The sequence below is a fragment of the Lagopus muta genome, chromosome 5 (assembly GCF_023343835.1).
Source record: "Lagopus muta isolate bLagMut1 chromosome 5, bLagMut1 primary, whole genome shotgun sequence".
In the NCBI taxonomy this organism is placed as follows: Eukaryota; Metazoa; Chordata; class Aves; order Galliformes; family Phasianidae; genus Lagopus; species Lagopus muta.
In genome coordinates, this window is record NC_064437.1 from 21372110 (window position 1) to 21394295 (window position 22186).

Below are 22186 nucleotides of genomic sequence, written 5' to 3' on the forward strand. Positions count from 1 at the left end.
AGAAAGCTCTTCATGCTAGAAAGTGTTTATGTGCAACAATGTTTAACGCAGAGAGATGTGCCAGATTTCAAAATATCCACTGCTCCCAGGCTCTATCAATCATGTCCAACTACATTATACAGTTTAACATATCGGTGTAACCAGAGAAAATAGATCATAGTAATGAAGGGTCAGCTGTGAAATTTTAAAGTATAAAATTGTATACATGTTCAGAAAATAACATTGGTAGATGCTTTCTAGCACTTCATTTTCTATACTTATAACTAACAGACAAACCCTTGATATTTGTGTGTTCTTCCACTTCTGAATAATGCAGAAATCTTTTTGCATTTCCAATGCAACTTGCAACAAGGAGAGTTATTTCTGAGAGTCGTTTTCATTCCTTGTGAAAAAATATGCGTTACTATATTAGGGCGCTGAGAATAACTCTCAGAGTTGCAAACAAATTGTCAGATCTTGGGGCTAGTTCTGGAAATTTTTGCCACGAAGTGTTCCAGAGCTTATTTCTTAATGATGATAGTTCAGCTTTAACATTTTGGGAGGTTCAGGTTGGATATTAGGAAAAATGTATTCTCTGAAAGAGTGGTTGGGCTCCAGCAGTCTGCCCGTGGAGGTGGTGGAGTCACCATCCCTGGAGGTGTTCAAGAAAAGGGTGGATATGGCACTGAGGGATATGGAACAGTGGGTATGGTGGAGATGGACTGATAGTTGATGATCTTAGTGGTCTTTCCTTCCTTTACGATTCTATGATTATTCATTAATAGATCACAGCCAGTAGAAATACTCTTCTGCCAAAAGGTTCCTTCCTACGGCAGGAAGAATAGGAACAAGCTAAAGCTTTCAACAAAGCTTCATTTTATCTCATTAATGGGGGACATCTGCATAGCTGGTGCCTATGGTAAGTTCACAGTGTGTATCTAGAACCTGAAACTATTTCAGTGTCAACTTAGCATCAAATATGGTAGCTGGATCTGATACTGATACACAAATACATCCTTAATGCATTGTTTGAATGCTTATGATCATATTGGACTGTAGCCTTTTTTTTTTCCATATTTCTAAAGTGGAGATAATACTCACGCACTTCACAGAAATTGTACGAATGAATTTGCTTGTGTTTGGGAACTGGTCAGACTTCAGTGAGGTGAAACCCAAGTTGCAGATTATTGAGGTAAATGCAGAAAGATGATCAAGTGACAGCAACATGATGTACAGACTTACACAATCTGTTTTCTGCAAAGTCTTCCACTAAACCAGAATTTTTTATCCTATGACAATCTCTAAGTAACCATCACAAAAACAGTTTCATTTAAACAGCTGCTCAGTCTGCTGCCATGCAGAGAGCCAAATTAAGTAATAAAATGAATTTTTGGGAAAAAAAAAGGTACTTCACAAAGTATCTCTAGATGGAAGTTTATAATGAAAGGGCTGACGTGAGTAAACAAGTCAGTCTTAGCTGCTTTGGTGGTATATATGGTTGGAGCATGTGGAAATTATGCTTGATTGCCCTAAATGGTATTTCTTGCAGTGACTGGCAGCACTAGCTGCAGATAGGAATATCCCATGAGTTCTGGATTGGAAACTGGTTGGAGAACGGCAAATTCATAACTTTCTCCAATAATAACCAAACTTCCAGTATGCTGTGGATGTTTTGAGGTATGCTTCCATCTTACAGCCAGTATGGTGCTGTGTGCAATCTGAAAGTGCAGCCTCAGACTTCCTTCTGGGGGCTATCCAGCGAGATGCTCATCACATCACATGTGCAATGAGTTGGGGCGGGAAGCTAAGCACATGAGAAGTGAATAGTGCATATTGCAAAGAGAACAGCTTGATGAATAGTGAATCAAGGTGTGAGGATGCTGTGAATGCTCTGTGTCCTGGATTCTGCAACTGTTTACAAAGCTCTGCATCTTTCCCTGGAGCTGTACACAGGACAGGGCTAAAGGATACATACTGTGATTCAAGAGAATATCCTGACCAGTTCCAAACACCAAGAAAAAAGGGGTGATAGAAGAACTCGGTGACAAAAGTAGAGGAGAGGGGAAACTCAAATGATCAATTCTGATGAAAATGAGAACAGCTACTTACCAGGATGCAGTAGATTGAAGAAAGGTTAAAAAGTATTAGAGGACAGGATCATTAAAGCCTGTCCAAATGTTCTTTCAAGATCAGAGACTTAGGAGAGATTGAAAAAGTACTTTAAAGTGCTAATTGTCTTTTTCCCTGTTGGGTTTTCACAGGCAGCAAGTGCCTGCCAGGCCCTGAGGGCATTCTGTGTTGATACAGGGCTGCTACACTGGTCCTGTAGTGCTGGGGCTGCAGGGGTCGATGGGGAGTAGAGAGGGAAAATCCCTCCTTCCTATGGTTCTGAGCACAGGAGTGTAGAAAGGAGTTCACAGTCCAGAACAGAGATGGGGCAGAACTGCAGTTAGGTCTAGGTAAACAGGAACTTCTTTCCCATGCTCAGAAAATGGCAGTATATTTCCCCATTTTGCTGCACAGCTGATCAATGCCAGCAAGCCCCCTAAAGGTCTCACTTTTTAGAGATCCTTTCAAAGCGATCTAATGGTACAGTTAGAATGAATGAATTGTGTCTGGGTGGAAAATATGTATGTTTGCACTCCCTTTACAGCCTCTCTACAATTCCAGAATGGTACCTTCCTGACTTTGTACTGGGGATGAGATCACGAATGCAGTGCACAGAACCCATGTGCTGACCATGACTTTCTCACTCTGGAAGAAATGGGTGCTGCTGTGACCCACCCAACCACAGCTGTCTGTAAACCTGCATGCACAGCCATCATCTCCATCAGCACTTCCAGCTGACTTTCTGCTTTGCCAACCCCATTGCCAAGCCATTCTGAGCCACATCAGAAAAGTGCCACCTCGGTCTCCAGGACCATTTCTTTGTTTAACAAGGCATAAAGCAAAGCTGATGTGACCAAGCGCACTGACCACAGCACAGGCAGGAATCTGACCTAACCTGCTGTAGTGCCAACAGGTTTGCGTAACTGCTTTTATCCATTTTTGGCCCACAAAAGACTGGGAGAAGGTGCAGCCCACAGCTTTCCTTCCTGATCAGTGGAAAAGCCCTGTCAGAGACAAAGAACTGCAGTAATCAGGAAGGACGTCTCCTTTGCCCTAGGACCTTGAAGAATTTTGCATTAGGAGGGATCCTAAAGATTATTTTCACAAAGGAGGATTGGGAAGGGAGAAGAAAAAGCCTTCCAGTTCAAGCCAGCCCAGCTTCTCTCTTCTTTTGTCTCCTTGCAGTGAAAAAAGAGTCTCATTTTTTCTTTGTATTTTCTTTTTTCTCCTGATCCTTTCCTTGGACATAGAAAAAGAAAGCTGGTGAATGCCCCTTGAATAGTCTTGTCTTCTGTCTCCAGAATAAAGAGAAAATAACCTTTTAAACTGTGATGATGGCCCATGAAACACAGTTAATTAACCTGCTGTGATGGAGGAAGGCTTGACTGCTGTGGTGTGAACAGCTGAAGGATAGATGAGGAAATAGAGAAAAACACTGGAGTTTGGGGACAAGATGAGAACACAGCTATTTATCTGCTTGATTTCCTTTTAGGAAGACTCACATCATTTATGTTTTGTGTAATACTGTCACACATAGAAAGGAGGCTAGAGAAGTATGTCTGGCTGAGACACAGACAGCCCTATTACCTGCTGAGTGCCCTGCCCGCAGCAGCATCTGAAGATGTGCAGGGAAATGGAAGCCTAATGCTCTGTGTATGCCTGTGCCTCTTACACCCTGGCTGTGCAAACTGAGAGTTTAAATGAACCATTTTTAAGACCAGTCCCATGTGTCCAGGTTGAGGTTTTCTTTAGTTAGTTGAGTGTTCAGTATTCTGGCTGCACTGTACTGGCTGGCTATTTATCTGCCTCATCTTCAGGCTCCAGGAGACAGTTTCTTTCCCCCACATCTATGCCAGAAATTCAACACACATATGACTCCAGTCTGATCGTATCATTTTCTCTTGCAGCAGTCCAAAATGCTGGGAAAAGGGCCAAGGAGATTTACAAGGGAAAAACAGAAAACACGACAAATAAAAAGGCCAAAAAAACCCACTTAGGATCTCACGATGCCAAAGTGAGCAGCAGTGCTGCTGGCACAGCTGGCCCACAGTGGATAACAACACACCAGAAGTGATCAGAACCTCGTCAGCCAGCACATTTCTGCATGTCAGCAGGCAGTAGGCACTCCGCCTACAGACTGGTTGGTGGCTTTGCTCCTTCACACTGCTACTTCAGCTGCATGAACAGCCCCATCCCTGCTGGTGGCACGTCCCCTGGCAGCCCACAGCCACATAGGCAGCTCCATCCCTGCTGGTGGCACGTCCCCTGGCAGCCCATGCTACTTCCTCTCCCTCCTCGGGTTCCAGTCAGTGCTGGAATGTGACATTTGACAGAGCCTGCAGGTTCAAGACTCCTTAATTCTGACACGGTGTTAAGTTTATTACAACCTGGTGAAATGCATCACTACCAAATTCATAGCTCTGCTCTCCTCCTTTCCCACATGTTTTCATGAGGAAAGTGAGAAGCTGGACCTTTCAAATAACACTCTTTTTAAAAAGTGTGATGCCAGAGCAATACAATATATGCACAATATGAAAGGATGAAGTTCCAGGATAACTGCTGCCTGTAGCCAGCAGTAACAAATCACAAGACTTTTAAATGAAAGCCCAGTCTATTAAAAGTGCTTCTGTGCTAGGGAGCCAGCAGACCAAGGTAATATCAAAAATGTTGGGCTTACTATTGCAGAGTACTGAGACCTCTTGAAATCCGAGCGTCCCCAGACTCTCTGACTTAGAAGGGAGCTGGAGAACTTTAACCCTTTGTAGAACCTGCTCACAAATTTTCTGTCTTTGATGTGGGACAAGGCAAATATCTAATGGGCTCCAAAAATCACAGGCTGGGAAAAATTTGCCACACCGGGATTTTTGTTCCTTAGAATCAAATTGCATGAATAAGTCTGGTTGCAAATGGGTTATTTGAGTTACCAAATGGGGCAGATTTGATCCTCTCAGGACTTCTAGTAGTCTACTGATTATTTTTCAGTTCAGCTGAATAATCACCATCTGCAACAAGAAATAGCAGACGGTATTTCTTCCCCTCTCCCAGCTGGGTGGGGCAATACTTTATCCCTGACATAGGCTCCATTATCTCCTGCCCTTGGGGCTGAAGACTGCAGCCCAGTTTTTCAACTGACTTACAGTAATGTGCCATCTTATCCAATAAGACAACGGTGCCATTTTATACTCGTTACAAAAATCGACAAACATCCCCAGATGTGATGACACCTTTCCACTGATTTCAGCGACTTCTGGATATGGCCCTCATGACACAGACCACATGGATTATTATTTCGTCACAATACTCAGAGCAGCGTAGTATGCTTAAAATCTTCTGTTAATGCTTTACTGAGGAAGGAAGCATAATAAAATATTGAATGCCATATATTAAAGAAAATCTTTGTTTCAGCAGGAACCTGAAGTTTTACACCTAAAACACATATGGATGTTCAGATGTGGAGGCCAGAAGAACTGGCCCTTGGCTGCAGAAATGCAAGACTTTGGCATCGATGAGATGTGCTGATACCCAGGTGAAAGGATCTGACTTTCTGTCTTGCAGAAGGGCAGTTGGCTTAGTTCGTATACACGAGATAAGCACCCATAAACCCAGTAATCCTGATCGGGGATTCATCTGCTACCCAGAATCATACTACTGCCATACTCCTGCAGTCAACTCCAGACCTTTGTATTCCTTAACTCCCATTAGAATGTGCTTAATTTATCACAAATTTGGCTATAATTGGAGAAAGTGAACTTTTCAGCATCAGAAGTGAATGTTTCCATTCCATCTTACAGGCTTTTTGCTTAGAAATAGAAGAGTTAAATTGGAAGGGACATACAAAGACTGACTAGTCCACCTATGTGACCACTTCATGGATACCCACAAGCTCAAGCCACAGCTTCAGCAGCCAGGTCATGTCCAGCTGTTAGAGCACAGCCCAGGGTGCCAAGCATGCTCACCACCTACTAGAGCAATGCTGCTGTTTTCTCTACAGATATCTGTTACCCAAGTGCCTCATACTTCACAGAGGTTAGGAAGAAAACAGTTTAAAATCTAACCCATACAGATGCATGCAGGCAGCGAGTGAGCTGACCACTATCACATTACCCTTGTCCTGACATCAGTTTGCAGCCAGGTGATGAAAGGCATTTCACCAGCAGTTTTTAGAGCCACCTCTATTAAAGGCTGCTCCTGACCTTAGCTGTCTGAGTGCACTGTTTGCTAAGAATAATTATTTTGGGGTTGTTGTTTTGTGTTTATTTGTTTGTTTTTCCTAATTAATTGTACACTGAGCATCCAACAGGGATGTCAATAACTGAACTTACACAAAGGCTTCAGGTGAAATCATTTGCACAAAGCATTAGCAGGAGTGTCAGAGTCCTCAAGACTTGGAGCAATACTATCTCCAAAGAGCTTTGCAGCTTGATTTAGAAGGTTAGCTATTGACAAAATGGATTTAAGACTGATAGATTTAATAGATTCTGACACTTCTTTGTCTTTCAGACTGATCAGAGCCTGCCTGCACGTGGGTCCATTGACTCCTGGGGAGCGAGAGAGTCCCTAATGTGACTGAAAGCAATGGAACCCTAACCAGACCAGAACGATGCAGGTGAGGGCAATAGATGGGGCCGTGGGAGGATAAAGGACTAAGCCTAACGAAGGGCCCACCTCCCCAGCTGTCTCACAGAGCAGGGGAAATGTTAAAGAGCAGGAGAGGGAGCAAAAGAAGCCCGGCAGCTGGACGTCGCTGGAAGGAAGCAGAGAGCACGAAGCAGCGTCGAAAGGGGAGCGCGGAGAGGTAACGGCTGTAACCGGCACGGCTGGGAGCGCCGCGCTGCGCTGCAGAACAGCGGTGCAACAGCAGCGCGCAGTGACGGGACGGGGAAGGACAGCTTGGGGGAGCGGAACGGAGCCAAGAGCTCCGCTGCCTCTCCGGAGAGAAAGCCGTTGGGATTTCCGAATGCGAGTTGTGTTCTTCGTCTGCTGCTGTGTCTGCTGAACTACAGCGATCAGTGATGCGAGCCAGCGGGACGCAGAGGGGTTGGGAACTGCGCAGGCAGTGAATGAGGAAGGGAAGCCTGGTTCCATGAGTTTAGCTACAGATGTTTTCTGTTTAGAGTAAGGGCACTGAAAGGCAGAAGCAGACTTTAGGCCCAGAGTTGCACAACTCAAAGCCAGCGTGTTAGTGGCTGTGCTGAACAGTACAGCTGTGTTAGACCTCAGCAAGTCGTCATTTGTAGGATTGAGTCTCTCTTCTTAGGAGCATGGCTGTACGCACCATTTATTTTTAATATCAGCTGTAGCATATCACCACATAACAGGCTGCGTTTATAAGAAACTGGGTGTTATGCTCCCAGGGAGAAATGTTCCTTGCAGTCCTAGTGCATCTCTGTAGAGTGTTGGGAGGAGTGCAGGGATGAGAACACTGGGTCCCGGGCACCACCACTCGGTAATTGTTCTCTGGTTATTGCTTGTTTCTTTGGGTTTTTTTTGGTTTTTTTTTGTTTTGTTTTGTTTTCCACGCATACGACACAGCAACCGTGCACACTGAGTTTAAAACTTGTGCTGCTAACAGAAGTTCATGTTTTAACCCAAACGTGGTTACCAACAACAGTCCCACAGCCCCATGGAACGGCCGCCAGAGGGACCCCCGCGCCGCCTGGACACGCGTCCCGCACCTCCCGCCCCGGCTCCCCATCTCGCAGCGCTCACCGCGGACGCCCGGCGGGCAGACGCACACGTAGCCCTCGGCGCGGTCGTGGCGGAAGGGCGGCGGCAGCTCGGGCTCGTGGCCGTAGCGGGCCGCCCAGGAGCGCTCTACGCAGCGGCCCGAGGTGCACGGCGCGCTGCTGCACTCGCTGATGTCGGTCTCGCAGTGGGAGCCGGTGTAGCCTGCAAAGGCGAGCAGAGAAGGAAAAGACCCACCGGTCAGGTCCCTCAGTGCCACTTCTCCTCGGTTCTTGAACGCCTAAAGGGACAATGACCCCACCACCTCACCGGGCAGCCTGTTCTAGCCCCACAGCTCTAGGCAGGGCAAGCACCTCCCCCAGGCTCGCGGTGAGGAACGGAGCCCAGCGGGCACTGAGCTCGTGGATGGCTTTTATGGCCATGTGGCTTCACGCTTTATATCTGCAAAAAAGATGAACTTTTCTAACTGAGAGGGATAAGGGGGTATTACAGGAGAACCTGGGGCTTACCTGGCCAGCAGTGACAGATGACTCCATCAGCACTGTCCTCACATGTGGCGTTGTTGTAGCACGGCTGTGACCAGCACGGGGGTACATGGGTCTCACAGTGCAGGCCCATGAACCCGGTGCCAGTGCAGTTGCAGCTGTACCTGTACACAGGAAAAGGCAGTCACTGCAGGAGCCCAGTCTCTGTTCCCAAACATGCCCAGAGCTCGCATGCTTTTCTTAGGTTTTAATACAGAAGTGTCAATTACTGGTGTAGTTCCAATAGTAACAGTAATGTTAGCTTCTTTTTGATAGCAACGCTGTTGCTATGGGTTTAGACATGAACAAACTGGGTAATATATACAAATACTAGAAATTGTGCATCTGAAATCATGGGGAATCTTCCTGAGCAACAGGCAAGAGTATACTTTGGTAATTTCTGTGTTTAGTACCTAAATCTCAGACCTGCAGTAAATGCATCAAGGGAGCTGCATGCTGGATTTGATGAAGTGCCTGGGATCTGTTGGCCCCTGGGTCTGGCAGTCAAGTACAAACTTTTCAGTGTCCTGTTTAAGTGTAAGTAGGCAAAAACATATAGCAGGGCAGCGTGTCACTTGTGTGTGGATTGTGCTTAAATTTAGAGGTGACACAGTCCAGGTAGCATTCGGATCTAAGATATAAAATGTATCAATATGAAAGTTATTTTTCTGATTCACATCCTCATCATTACATTTTCAGGCTTTAAAAATCATATGCTGATCCCAATGAACACAGGCAAACCAGAGCTCCGGCTGCCTAGGCTGTGCTGAACTTCTGTGCAGGGTGAACTTCTGGTCACGTTGGGTGAAGCAGCTTCCTTGCCCTGAATTCTCTTCATTTACTACACTTTTGTGAATTGACTGCAGGTAGTTTTGCATCAGGAGCTGTTGCTCTACATGCCTGTTAAGTATCAGACAGGTAGGCTAACAGAACCTAATTGCTATGGCTACTCTGATCAGTTTGCCTCTTCTCCAATGTTTCTGCCTATCTGCTGTTCGCAGATTCCGTTTTGTTCTGGTTTCAGCTGGGAGATCATTGATTTTTTTTTCTTCTTCTTCATAGTGCCTGGCACGACGCTGTGTTGCGGCTGTAGGACAGCAGCACTGTTGGTAACGCGCAGATGCCTTAGCTGTCGCTGAGCAGTGCCGCGCAGAGCCAAGGGCATTTTAACTTCTTGCCGCCCTGCCAGCGAGGGGAGGGGAGAGGAGAGTGAGCAAAGGGCTGCGCGGTCACCTCCCCTGACCCACCCCACTCCTCCCCGCTCTCCGCGCGTCCCCACGCGCACCCCCCGGGCAGGTCGGCGCAGCGCGCTCCGTGCAGGCAGGGGCTGCTGGCGCACTCGTCCACGTCCGTCTGGCAGAGGGCGCCGCGGAAACCGGGCGGGCACGAGCAGGAGAAGGCGGCCGGAGCGTCGCGGCAGGTGGCGCCGTTCTGGCACGGCAGCGACTGGCACTCGTCCACATCCAGCTCGCAGTTGGCGCCTGCGGGGAGAGGGCGGGAGCAGGGTTAGCACGAGGCTCACGTGCTGATTTGTTGTTTTGGTGTGTGGTTGGTTGGTCATTTCTCCCAAGAAACGGCAGTTTTCACGTGGAAGTGTTTTAGTGTGCGGCGTTTTGTTTTTGTTTTTGCAAGGCTTGGGGGAATTCACCAAAACCTGAAATTAGCTTGGAAAGTGAATGGTATCCTGGGCTCCATCAGAAGAGGGGTGGCCAGCAAATACAGGGAGGTGTATGTCCACCTCTACTCTGCTCTAGTGAGGCCCCATCTGAAGTACTGTGTCCAGGTCTGGAACCCCCAGTACAAGGAGCTGTTGGAGAGGGTCCAAAGGAGAGCCACTTGAGCACCTCCCTTACGAAGACAGGCTGAGGGAGCTGCCTTGTTCAGTCTGGAGAAAAAAACGCTGCAGGGTGACCTGATTGCAGCTTTCTAGTACCTAAAGGGAGCCTACAAACAGGAAGGGAGTCAACTCTTTGAAAGGCTAGATAACAACAGGACAAGGGGAAATGGCTTTAAGCTGAGGGAGGAAAGATTTGGGTTGGATGTCAGGGGGAAGTTCTTTACTCTGAGAGTGGTGAGGTGCTGGAACAGGCTGCCCAGAGAGGTTGTGGATGCCCCATCCCTAGAGGTGTTCAAGGCCAGATTGGATGGGGCCCTGGGCAGCCTGGTATTAAATGTAGAGGTTGGTGGCCCTGCATGTAGCAGAGGGGATGGAGATTCATGATCCTTGACGTCCCTTTCAACCCTGGCCATTCTGTGATTCTGTGATAATTCACAAGAGCAGGCCTTTTATTGTTAGCACAAACACAGAAACAAGTTAAACAAATTTTTGCTCATTCACACCTACTATGCTACTATCATATTTATGTGATTAGCAACTTAATATCATCAAAGCTGCACAAGTAGCTGAACCCAAGATTACTGACTGGTCAGCTGTGCTTTGATGCTTAGTGTGTGTTTGCTCCTCATAGTAAGGTGCAAACAGCCCAGCCTTAGGTGCTGGGAAGGCTGGGGTCCTGGAGCTCCTCTGCGGAGATAACCGATGAGAACGCAGCAGTGCTAATGGCAGTTCACAGCTCTTGATGACTGCTGGCAGGTTACATGCATGCTCCTTTTCCTTATCTCTACTATAGTTCAGGAGATTAAAAAAAAAAAAAGGACTGTTAATGTCCTGCATTTCCCACTTCGGTCATTCCAGCATTCTGCATGTTTATCTACTTATTTCATGCACTGGGTAAAAAGAAATGATTTTTATTTTAATAACTTCCACCTGCCAAGTCAGCTTATTTTAGCAGCCATATCAACCTCAAAATACATTGGCACATCGTAGTGAAAAAGCTGCTTTTAAGCTGACCTGCCTGTCTGTCCTTCAGCAGCAAAGGAGGAGCAATATTGTGAACAGTTCTCAAGGGCATTTCCTGACTGGGAGGGAATGTTAAGCAGGGGAGAAACTGCAGGGACTTTGGGCCCTTTCTGGGGGCTGGAACTTCATCCCTCTCAAGTGAAGGGCAGGCTTCCAAAAGATGCAATGAACACAGGTTGTTTATTGAGACTATCTTAGCAGTTCATTTAAGAGCTCATCTTTAGCTCTTTCCTGATGCTGCTTTTCCTGTACTGTTCTGAAATTAGTACGTTTAACTAGGAACTTTTTGTTTCTTCTGAAAACACTGATATTACTGTTATTTAGCACTGTTTCTTGATATCTGATTTATTTTGTCCCTCTGAATGTAACATGCTCATCTAAAAAAGAATAAAAATCCATAGAATGGATAAATATCTGAAAATATCTTAAAATATCAAGACAAATTGGGAAGGTGTTAGCTCATAACTATTTTCACTGCGTTTAAACTTAATTCTCATCAAAATACATGCACTTTTTAAATCTTCCTGGGTAGTTACAAAGCACTATTACCACAATTTTATGAAATGTACTCTTAAAACTTCTTGAGGCCGCACATAAAGCGTGAGATAGGTAATGTTCCCAGTCTGTACCCCCAGCCTGTGCCTCGGGGATTTGGCTGCCAGTGGGAGCACCGCAGTGATCCTGCGTGGATTTATGGTAATGCGCATCGCATCCAGACATAGTGAGCGATCCCTCTGCAGTCATTGCCCTGTGAATCCACTGTAATTGTAAGCAATGTGTTTGCAGAAGTGTGTCTAGTGACCGTAAATCTGCCAGAGCATGTTAACAGCTCACAGCAAGCACTGCGAGCCATGTGACAAAACAAGCCCCGCTCAGCGGAGCCGCGGCCCGGCCGGCTTTCAGACCGTGGCGATTAGCAGGAGAGCTCAACGCTGTTTTGTGCTTCACGTCTTTTAATCTATCAGCCCAGCAACCTGCCTTCGGCAATGCTGCCTCAGAAGAAAACTTCCCTCCCTGATGTGCCCAGCCGATGTGATGTGCCGCACGAACGGGGATTCCTTCCCAGCCCAGGCGAGTCTGCTGTCAGATTTTCTCAGATGCGAGGAAGAGAGATGAAAAGATTGGATCTGCGTTTGCACCTCAGTCTCATGTTTTGTCATGAATATGCTGAATGCCAAACATCATGTGCCAGAAGGCAGGAAAGGAGGGCAGTGCCAGGCATTCCTTGGCCACTCTACAGAGCTAGGAGTTAGAGAGGGGTGGCAGTGCCATGTGTACCTAGCCACACCAGTGCTTGGGATTGGAAGATGGATATAAGTGATGTTTATAAGTTTTGTGGTTTCTTCAGTTACTTTATTCTGCCTTGCTTTCTAGCTAAGTCCTGCAATGCTCTTCTTTGATAATAATAATAAAAAAAAAAGCAGGTGAAGGTGAAAGGCGTGTGGCCCCTATTTCCAACTCACTGCCTGTGGACAGGGTTGGACAGAGGGATGTGTGGGCCCTGTGCAGACCAAAGGGAGGACTCCAGGCCCTCTCCCCTCCTGTGCTGCATTGTGGAGCTCAGGCACCCTGGGAAGGGGAGGGCTTCCTGGAATTCTTCTATCTGTATGGAGTGAGGTTGTGTCCCACCACCCAGATGGGGTGTGTTAGATAGCCTTCCTGTTTTTCCTAATCACTAGATTTAAAAGAGCAGGCAAAGAGCTCGCACCTTCCCTTCAGCAGAACTCATAGAAGAATCCCTACTTGGAAGGAAGTGTTTGGTTTTATGGGGTGAGGTGTGAAGTGATGTTTCGGCACAACGAGGCTGAGCGCAGGCAGGCACAAGGACAGCAGCAGTGGCAGTTTGATTCAACAAGATTTTTTTGCCACTTAGCAGTTTTCCTATGTTTTTTGGCATGGCACCGGTTTGAGTAGCAGTGTGATGATTTGTACCAACAACCAGCTTGTGGGATAGATGTTCCATGCTGGTAGTCTGACAACTGGGTGCCTAAAGGCTTTGGGAGTGTTTCTTTTAGTGCCTAAGGCATACAGTGCATCTGGTGTAAATATTTGCATGGTGCATATTTACTGCTAAGAATACTGAGTGAGAACTAGGATTCATCAGTTAATAATTTCCTCGTATTGTACAGAGTCTGTTTCAGTTGCGTCATAGTAAAAGTTATTGCACGAAGAATGGATGTAGTCTGTTGTACCTATCTCGTCCGACCCTGAAGCACATTCCCTATGCTAAAGGGGACTGTCTTGGGCTCGGGCTGGTTTTTGGAGCAGTCAGAGGTCCTGGGTAGTTCGCAGCAAAGCATTTGAGAGGACTGGCTTCCTCAAGCGGAGTGCAGCTTGGTAATTAGCATCCCCGGCTGTGGGCAGCCAAGAGGCGCCATCGCCCGGCTCTGCTGGGGTGAATTAAAGCAAGTGTAATTAGGCCAATGGAGGGAAAGAGGCATTTGATTAAGGTAGCCAGCAAAACTTCGACGAGGCAATTGGGCTTCATTATTTAACAGCTGCATGACACATGTCTTGTAAATAATTTCACACATGTAGAACATTATCATAGAAACTGCAGATTTCATGCTAAATTTTCCAGTCTTGGGCTCTTGGTGCGTTCTAACCTCTTCCATTTGTGTAAGAATTATGTGTGACATTTCTCAGCTATTTTAGGAAGTGCTGCAGCATAGCAATTGTACAGAATACCAGTCGTAGTCCACGAAGCAAGTAGCAACTGCAGCCTGTAACTCAGGCATTTGGTTAACATTACTGCTGTAGAATTTACTGTGCATTCTCTACCTCCATATCAGGAGATATCACCTTTTTAACATCTTAGGGAAATGAGATGAGGCTGGATGACTTCCCGCAGTAATTCATGGTGTCAGGCTGGGATACTAATGGTTGGCAAGATCCCCCGGTGGAGTAAATGAGGGTTTTTATTACCAGTGGGGACACCTCGGGGCTTTCATCCAATAATCCCCCTGGCTTGTGCATTTAGCACAACTCACAGCAAGGTGCAGAAAACAACAAAAAAGAGTGCTTCTGATAAATCATTTGGTTAAGTAGCCTTTAAAAGCTGCTGTTTTACTGCTAAAGGAGCAGCCTGCCACTTCTGTATGGAGCAGTGGTGATTCATCTCTGAGCTGCTGAGAGGGATGTCAGAGCCATGTGTCAAAGCACTGCAGCTCCTTCTCCTTTGTGTTTTAGACATCTTTTCCTTCCTTGGCTCTCTAATCTCCTAACTCTGCTTATTCTGAGTGCTCTGCACTCAGAGTGACTCTGCTTGTTTTTGGCAAGACCTAACAGCATCCACCTGGAAACCTGCAGAATTTTCTGATGAAAGCAGGGCAACTCCAGCAGGATGAGCTCCCTCCAGCAGTTTATTTTGGTCTAAATCTTTACTTCTCTGTCTGGGCTTTTATTATTTTATTATGTTTTCTCCCTCTGTCTCTAAGGTATAGATTCTGTCTCTCAAGCTGAGTTCTTGGTCTACGAATCCAGGCCTGGGCCTCACTGACAGCACAGGTTAAACAAATACAGTTTCCTGAATACCACAGGAGGTCTGGGCTGAGTCTAATCATTGCAGAGTAGCCATGCTGATTGTTAATAGGCTTCTCCTTCCTCCTGCTTTCCCCTGGTTATGCAGTTTTCCCCTCGCCTGGCCTGGGCTCGGACACCCGCTGGTAGCAGCAGGGTGGCAGGAAGGTAACAAGCTTCCTTCAAACAACATTCACCCTGCTCACGAGGGATGCTAACTGAGGGCCGGCTTCCAACAAGAGCTGCGTCAGAGCTGGAAAGCTGCTTTTTACCTCTGACTTCCCTTCCTGCATGGGGATTTTGGGATGGAGCTGTAAACCGCATCTCTTATTTCTTATTCATTTGAATCACTTGGAGCAAGAGCTATTCTTTTTCCCTTTCTTTTGCTGTGTGATTCTTTTTTTCTTTGTTTACCTAGTTGGCAATCTATTGCTAAAACACATCCCCTTTTTGCTCTTTAATGATTCACTGTGCACTCTCTTGCTATCCTATCTGTGAATTCATCTTTGAAATTTGAAGGGAACAGCCCCCTGCAGCTTTTTTGTGCTCTCCAGTAGAGGAAGTAGGCAAGAAAAATCACACCGAAACCTTAAAAATGGGACCAGATAAAATGGGAATTTCTCCCAAACCTGATCACACCAGGTTTGGGAACCTAGTCACACTTTTTCTTCTGTGTAAACTTCTGTGATGTTGTAGTTCCACATGAATCCTCTGTTTCTGGTAAGGCAGGGGCGAGAAAGTCAATACAATTAGTCAAGGTTAAGTCTACATAAGGTAAGTGGTGAGTTCAGGATATGTATGACTTATGGGCACGGGGAGGGATGGCTGTTGCAGATGTAGTGGCACTTTTTTGATTTTCCTGATTCTGTTTGGAAAGCTAAAATTTGGCTGTAAAATATCTATTTTTCTCTGTCAGCAGGACATTTTTATCCTAGTCCTCACTTTCTTGCCCATTTCTGATCCTGCAAACCTTTCTAGGCTTTTGTATTCTGCCTGTCTTTCTGTCTGCCTGTCTTTCGGCATTGCTCATAGCTCACACTGATACCAAGCTTTCTCACTCAACTGGGAAGGCCACTATATGGCCATGCAAAATTTCATCAACTTCGAACTGCTAAAAATCTGAACAGTAAGAATTGTGTCTAAGGATAATTGTTTCTTGATTCAAACTGATAAACTTCCTTCTTGACAAATGTCCATTCTTCTAGAATGTCCAGCTGCAATTTTCTATATCAAGTGAAGTGGTCAGCAGATGTAATCTATAGAGGAAGGCATACTTTTTTTTGAATGCCTGGAACTCACTGCAATATTGCTGCTTTCCTCCTCAGAAAAGAAGCCTGAAATGAGTTTTGGAAACTTTTCCTCTGGCAAAAAGAAAAGAAGTCTATCTGTGGATTCAGCCAGACTAAATCAAAAAATAATAGAAGGGGAAAATTTGAGTTATAATATGTGACATCAGTAGGACATATAGCTTAGGAAAACTTACCAGAATGAAACCAGAAAGGCATAGCCATTCTGAGCATTGATGTTGAGGGAAAGTGATAGAATAATCTATTTGGCCTTGAGGTCCAGTAAAATAGAAGAAGAGAAAGAGGCCTGTTAGCGAGGGTGGAAAAGGGAAATCCATTAGAAGAGAAAGAAAGTCTGAATTGGATGTTTTTGGAAGTTGCTGAAAAAGATACCTTTGTTTAGAAAACAGGGGAAAATGAAAGAAGAATGTTTTAAAAGGCTCCCACAAAGCAAATGCCTAATTTTAAGAATACTCTTTGTTGTAATTAGCAAATCAACCAAGTCTAATTAAGTCTAGTTTTATCACTGTCAAACATAAGTTTTGTTTGTGGATGAAAAAGGACTTGTATTTTGAGAATATTTCTGTTAAAACAAAAGTTCACTGGGGCTGTGACACAGTTTAATGTTTGTTAGAGTGCTCTGTAGCTTGTAGAAGATGTGAAATTTCTTTATGCAATATCACTAGTCAACTATGATAAGGTTTAGCCTGTAAGATGCAGTCGCTGGTGCTGAGGCTGAAGGCCATGTAGTAAGATAGGTATGACTAAATGTGTGTCTGTGTGCATTTGTATAGGAATAGATCTTAGAACATGGAGTATGGTAGTTCTCCACGACACAAATAAATGGTTGTTTAAAACAGTGCTTACCTGTGTACCCAAGTGGACAGATGCAGTAATACCTCCCTATAAGGTTAAGACACGTTGCCCCATTCAGGCATGGGTCTGACACGCATTCATTCACCTCCAGGTCACAGTGCTTGCCTTGGTAGCCTGGGACACAGTAGCAGGAGTATTCACCAATCCCATCCCTGCACACCGCTCCGTTGTGGCAGGGTTCCGAGCTGCACTCATCAACATCCATTTCACAGCGTGTACCTGTGAATCCTGTGCGACAGAGGCAGGTGGGCCTGGCCAGGCCATCGAGGCACGTGCCTCCATGTTCGCAGGGGTTGCTGTCACACATACTGATGGCTATTTCACAAGTGGTCCCATTGTACCCATCTGGGCACTCGCAAGTGAAATTGAGGTTTCCAGCAGAACTTGAACAGGTAGCATTTTGAAGACAAGGGCTTGAGGAGCAAGGATCAGAGGTGTCATTGCAGAGTTCCTCCAAGCGTTCCTCAAGTGACATGTCCGCACAACGGCAAATATTGTCTCTGTGACCAGTAATGCATGTGGAGTTCTTTTGGCAGGAGTTTGGTGGGCACCTGGAATCATTTCTCATGGGAAGTGACTCTAGAAAGGAAAGAAAAAAGGTCCTGAGGGAATTCTCCAGTAAACCAGAAAGAACTGCAAGTCTTACACAAATCTATATCTTGTAGAGGTGGTCATCAACGGCTATGCAATTATCAAACTGAGTGGTATGAAGTTTACAATGGCATCCTATGATTATTACTATTTTTTAACAAAGGTCATGTTACTAAATCATGTGTGCTTCAGAAAATCCTTGAAGCTTGGATTCATAGTTCAAGAATCTATTTTCCAGCTGTTTTCCCCCCTGTGACAAACAGGTTGTTTAGAGCACCTCCCTATCTCCCCTGTGGACACTCAGTTTCCTTGCTGTTATGGAGTGATGTGGAAGGATGGATTTGGAAACCTAGTGCTACTGAGAGCCACACGGAAACAGCAGAGGAAGAAGATAAAAACATGCGGAAACAAACACCCCTGTGCTCTGTGATGTGATGTGGCAGGCTGTGATGGTGTCTGATGTGAAGTCTGACTCTGAGCAAATAATTGAAGAATATTTTCCACTGCTTTTGCAGAAGGGGTTGTAAGGGAAATAAATGTTTTGGTAAAGGCTTGTTTTTTAATAAAGTTGCACGAGGTTAATCAGGAAAGCCTGACGTGTGATGGCTCTGGTAGGCAGAAAAGTCATTTTCATTCTTATGCAATTAAGATCACTTTGGCTGTGACTTGTTCTGACAGACTTTCTTAAAATTTGTATGTTGCATCCGAAAAATAGAAACCAAATGCTGATCACTTTGGATTTACGTTGACTGACACTTGAGTTAATTATCAGTCTCTTCATAAACATTGATACATTAATCTAATTACTAGAGGAATTTGTGCCAAGCATTTCACCGATTAAATCCTTTTCATGTAGCTGAGGCATTTGGCAGTAAAATTCCTTGCAGTAAAGCTTGCCATCTACTGGGAAACCGCCAGTACTGCCAGAAACGTGTCAGTACTTTCCATCTTTTAGAAATATTGGAGTTATTAAATGTAAGAAATGCTGGGAAAGACAAAGAAAGTTTCTTCTTTCTCTTGAATAAGTTTACTTAAGTTAGTGATGCTCTTGATAATATAACCTCAATTTTTCGTATACCAGTCAGTACTTTAAAAGCACGATTTTGCTCTTTGATTTTTTTTTTTCCCCAGCTCTTTCCTTAGACAACAGAAACTGTAGGAATCATAGAATTATAGAATCCCCGAGGTTGGAAAAGAACTCCAAGATCATCAAGTCCAACTATCCACCTACCACCCACTAAGCCATCTACCTTAGTGCAGCGTCTAAATGTTTCTTGAGCACATCCTGTGGCAATGATTCTATGATGTAATACAGAGTGGTTTGGGATGTTGGAACTGCATGGAAATGAACACAGTAGGGCAAAATTAAGTTAGGGGGAAAGGTAAAATAAGTAGGGCAGGAGTTGTGAGAAAGCTGAAACTATTTGGCTCCTTACTCTCCTGTCAAGGAGACTAATGCTCTTCAGTTAAGCAAGTGATTCTGAGGAGCCTGATATCACATCTTTCCTGAGGATTGGATGGAGTTTTTTCTAGGTTCTGTTTGAATCAAAGCTAGAATCTTCTGGCATGCTTTTCAAAATATTCTGCTTTCTTAAATTGGTGCAATTTAAAGTAAATCACCAGTTTTCCCTATTCTGTGAATCAGATTAGCAATCAGCCATTCAGTCTGCATCAACAAAACCTTGCAAACTATGTTGATCTGTTTTTGGCAGAAATGTCTTTCAGCAAAGGTTTGTTCTTCCTGCAGGTGACTCTTCCCACAAGTTAGTGAAACATGTTAATCAGCAGTGTCATTTAAAATCAGATTTCAATCACCACCAATCACACTGGTATGAGTTTGGGTTCACTTCAGTGCGGTTGTGCCTGCACTTTGCTGATCATCACTAATCATCTCATCATGCCTGGGGGCTCCTTGTGATTCGCAAGGCTGTTCTTCAAATGTGCCTTTTCTTCCCTGAAGGGAGGACTCTAAAGCTGTACAGAGGCTCTCAGCACTAACAGCTTCAGGGCCTTTTTTACATACGCTGCAGAGATTTTTCTGAGCTTCTTAACAGAGGCAGTCAATTTTCTAAGGAGGAAAACAAAAATACTACGAGGAGATGGTAACTTCTTGATGTCCATAGTCATCAACAATACTTTTACTGTGCTTTGGGCTTTGAGGAGGACTGTTTTTTAGAAAGAAGTTTCGAATATAACATGAGGGTAGCAAGAGCTCAGATAGTTCGATGTCTGGATGAACATATTTGTATTGTTTTCTTGTTTAAAATTTGTCCTTGAGATTTTAAAACTAATCTTTTGATGAAATATCAAGATCTACAACTTCAGTGCGGCGTTGAAGTAGTTAGCTTGTAACTAGAAATATTTAAATGTATCTCAAAGCATTGAGTGCTGCATAGAATAGCACTTGGCTCTGGTGTAACTCAGCATATCTTCATTTATGCACAGTGTACTGTAAAATGGAAAATACAGTTCACAATGACAATAACTTGCTTGCAAGGATAGTCTTAGAAAATTGTGGATACGCATATATATTAAATCTTGAAGAACTAACAGTGAGGTGAATGCATCTGCATAATCTAAAGAGTAAGAGTTTGGGTTCACATACATTCATTGTAGACTGAAAAGCAGAGATGCCATTCAAGGATCAGCATTTGGCAAATATTGAAGAAAAGGACATAAAAACATGCCATTGTGGATTAAGCACTGCTAGGTAAGGGGGCTGTTTTAGCCCTCAAAATAGCATTTCCATCAAGATTGTGAGTAGATCACTTTTTTTCTTTCCACACAGTTCTGATTTACAAACTGAAATCTCGAACTTCCAAAACATTGCACTGACATTATTGCATCCCTATGCAGCCCATCTCCCAATATGCTTGTCTGCTGTCCTAATAATTGAAAGCAATGAGCAGCCTGTAGATACCGTGATACTGTTTCTCCTTGTCAAACTTCATTGGGGATGGAAATGCCACTCTCTAGGACTTCCCCTGTGCTATCCATGGTTAGAATTATGGCTCCATCTGCTCAGTGAGAAAGCATACCTTGGGAAAGTAGGAGGGAACCTGTAACAAACAAGCAGGAGCTTGTCACTGTGGCCATAAAGAGTTAATCCTGACTTCAGCTGTGTGTCCAAAATGTCCTAGCATGTTGTTATAGAAACCGCTTTCAGGCTTTAAATCTTGAATCATGGTTATAACCATGGTAACCGCCACCACACACAGGCACGAAAGAAAAAGGGCAGTTAATTGAAATGTTCTATTTTATATTGAAAATGTTTCAGATACATTTGTATCCAAAACCCAAGAAAAGTAAATTAATAACATATCTGAAGGAGAAGTATTCCATATTGTAATGCTATTCAGTTGTTATTCTTACGCCTATTTTAAAATGTTGTTTAGGAAGCACTTTAAGATTGAAGCTATTTGTGATTCAAATTACAGTGCATGTTATTTACATGAGTGTCTCTGTGCTGATCACTTCTGCAAGCTCATGCTTGCTGATTTGTGCTGCTCCCCAGGAACAAAGGATGCTACCATTTGCTGTCATTTTTCCTTGCCATCTTATTCTTGTTGTGCCAGCCCAGACTTGCTTGTCTGTTTGCTGTGTGTTCTAGCAGGCTGTACTGCCACAGCAAGGTGTGTTCTCTCAAAGGCACTGGCTTGGCACACTGTCCAACTAGTGTGAGAGAGGGGTGGCTGCAGCCCATCAGCTGGTGAGCTGTTGTCAGCAACAGGTAAACCAATCATCTCCAAAATGAGATAAATGTTTTCTTCTCAAAGCTCCTCTTCACTTCTATCCTAAACGATGTTAGCATTGATAAGAAACTGAGTTTATTGCTGCTGTGCAATCTCTGCTGCTGTACACACTGCTGAATGTAACATTTCTCTTTCACGGTTTCAAAATGTATCTGCAAGTCCTTGTCTCCTAAGTCTGGAGAAGAGTAAAGATGGGTGTGCAATTCAAGTCTGTGGCCAAGTAATGAAAACCTTTTTTTAGTTTAATTCATGTAGCAGAATTTATTCTTAACACAATAGTGCTGGATTCCTTCATACAAGGGCATGGGGATATGTGGGCAGGTGATGAACAACTTCAGTACATGATGGGGGGAACCCAGCAGCCAGCTTCGGATCAGCTTTTCTATTATTTTTTCAGAGGCAAAAAACAGAGATAATCAGGAGTGCTCAAAATCTAAAACAATTTTAACTAGATGCTGGGGATAAAATCAGTGCCTTTTCTGCTTGCAGTGCTTTAGGATCTTCAATAAAGCTGGGGACATTCTCAGCATATGGCTTGGGATACAAAGCCGTATGTTTCCAAACTTGTCTTGTGAACCAGGGAAAGATGAGAGCAATGTTTGCAGCTGCATTCACCTGCATTCACAGCTTTCCAAAAAAAAAAAAAAAAAAAAAAAAAAAAGGCAAAAGCATACACCTTGGAAGCAAGTATGGAGCAAACTAAGAAGGGAAACAGCGCCAGAACCCAGAGGGGCTGCAGGAAGCATGGTCATGCTTCCCTGCAAAACACAGACTGCAAAATTGACTTCAGGTTCAAATTCTGTCCCTGTGTGTTTGCTTTTGAAAGCCACTAGGAGGCATCTTCTTTACCTTTGATTCTACTATCCACTCCATTGCCCCTTATTTTATTTTGTTTTATTTTTAATAAGAGAAATGCATACAGCAATGATTTTGATGCACATTAATATATACAGGTGCTGTGATTTTAACATGTGACTGCAAATGTTTGTAGCAGTGACACAGGTA

The 22186-nt window shown here is 44.4% G+C and overlaps 1 protein-coding gene and 1 long non-coding RNA gene across 2 annotated transcripts in view; one reads left to right on the forward strand and one right to left on the reverse strand.

The window, feature by feature from the left end:
- CRB1 (crumbs cell polarity complex component 1) overlaps nucleotides 1–22186 on the reverse strand; it is a 92255-nt gene that overhangs the window by 50528 nt on the left and 19541 nt on the right. The window contains exons 2-5 of the mRNA XM_048946527.1: nucleotides 16830–17417; nucleotides 9583–9778; nucleotides 8283–8422; nucleotides 7798–7977 (exon numbers count right to left, since the gene is read on the reverse strand). Of these exons, the coding sequence (XP_048802484.1) occupies nucleotides 7798–7977; nucleotides 8283–8422; nucleotides 9583–9778; nucleotides 16830–17417 (1104 nt within the window). The remainder of the gene's footprint in view (nucleotides 1–7797; nucleotides 7978–8282; nucleotides 8423–9582; nucleotides 9779–16829; nucleotides 17418–22186) is intronic.
- LOC125693969 (uncharacterized) lies at nucleotides 6785–9473 on the forward strand. The gene is made up of 3 exons (XR_007377339.1): nucleotides 6785–6883; nucleotides 8997–9215; nucleotides 9360–9473. It is a non-coding gene; the product is annotated as an uncharacterized LOC125693969 (long non-coding RNA).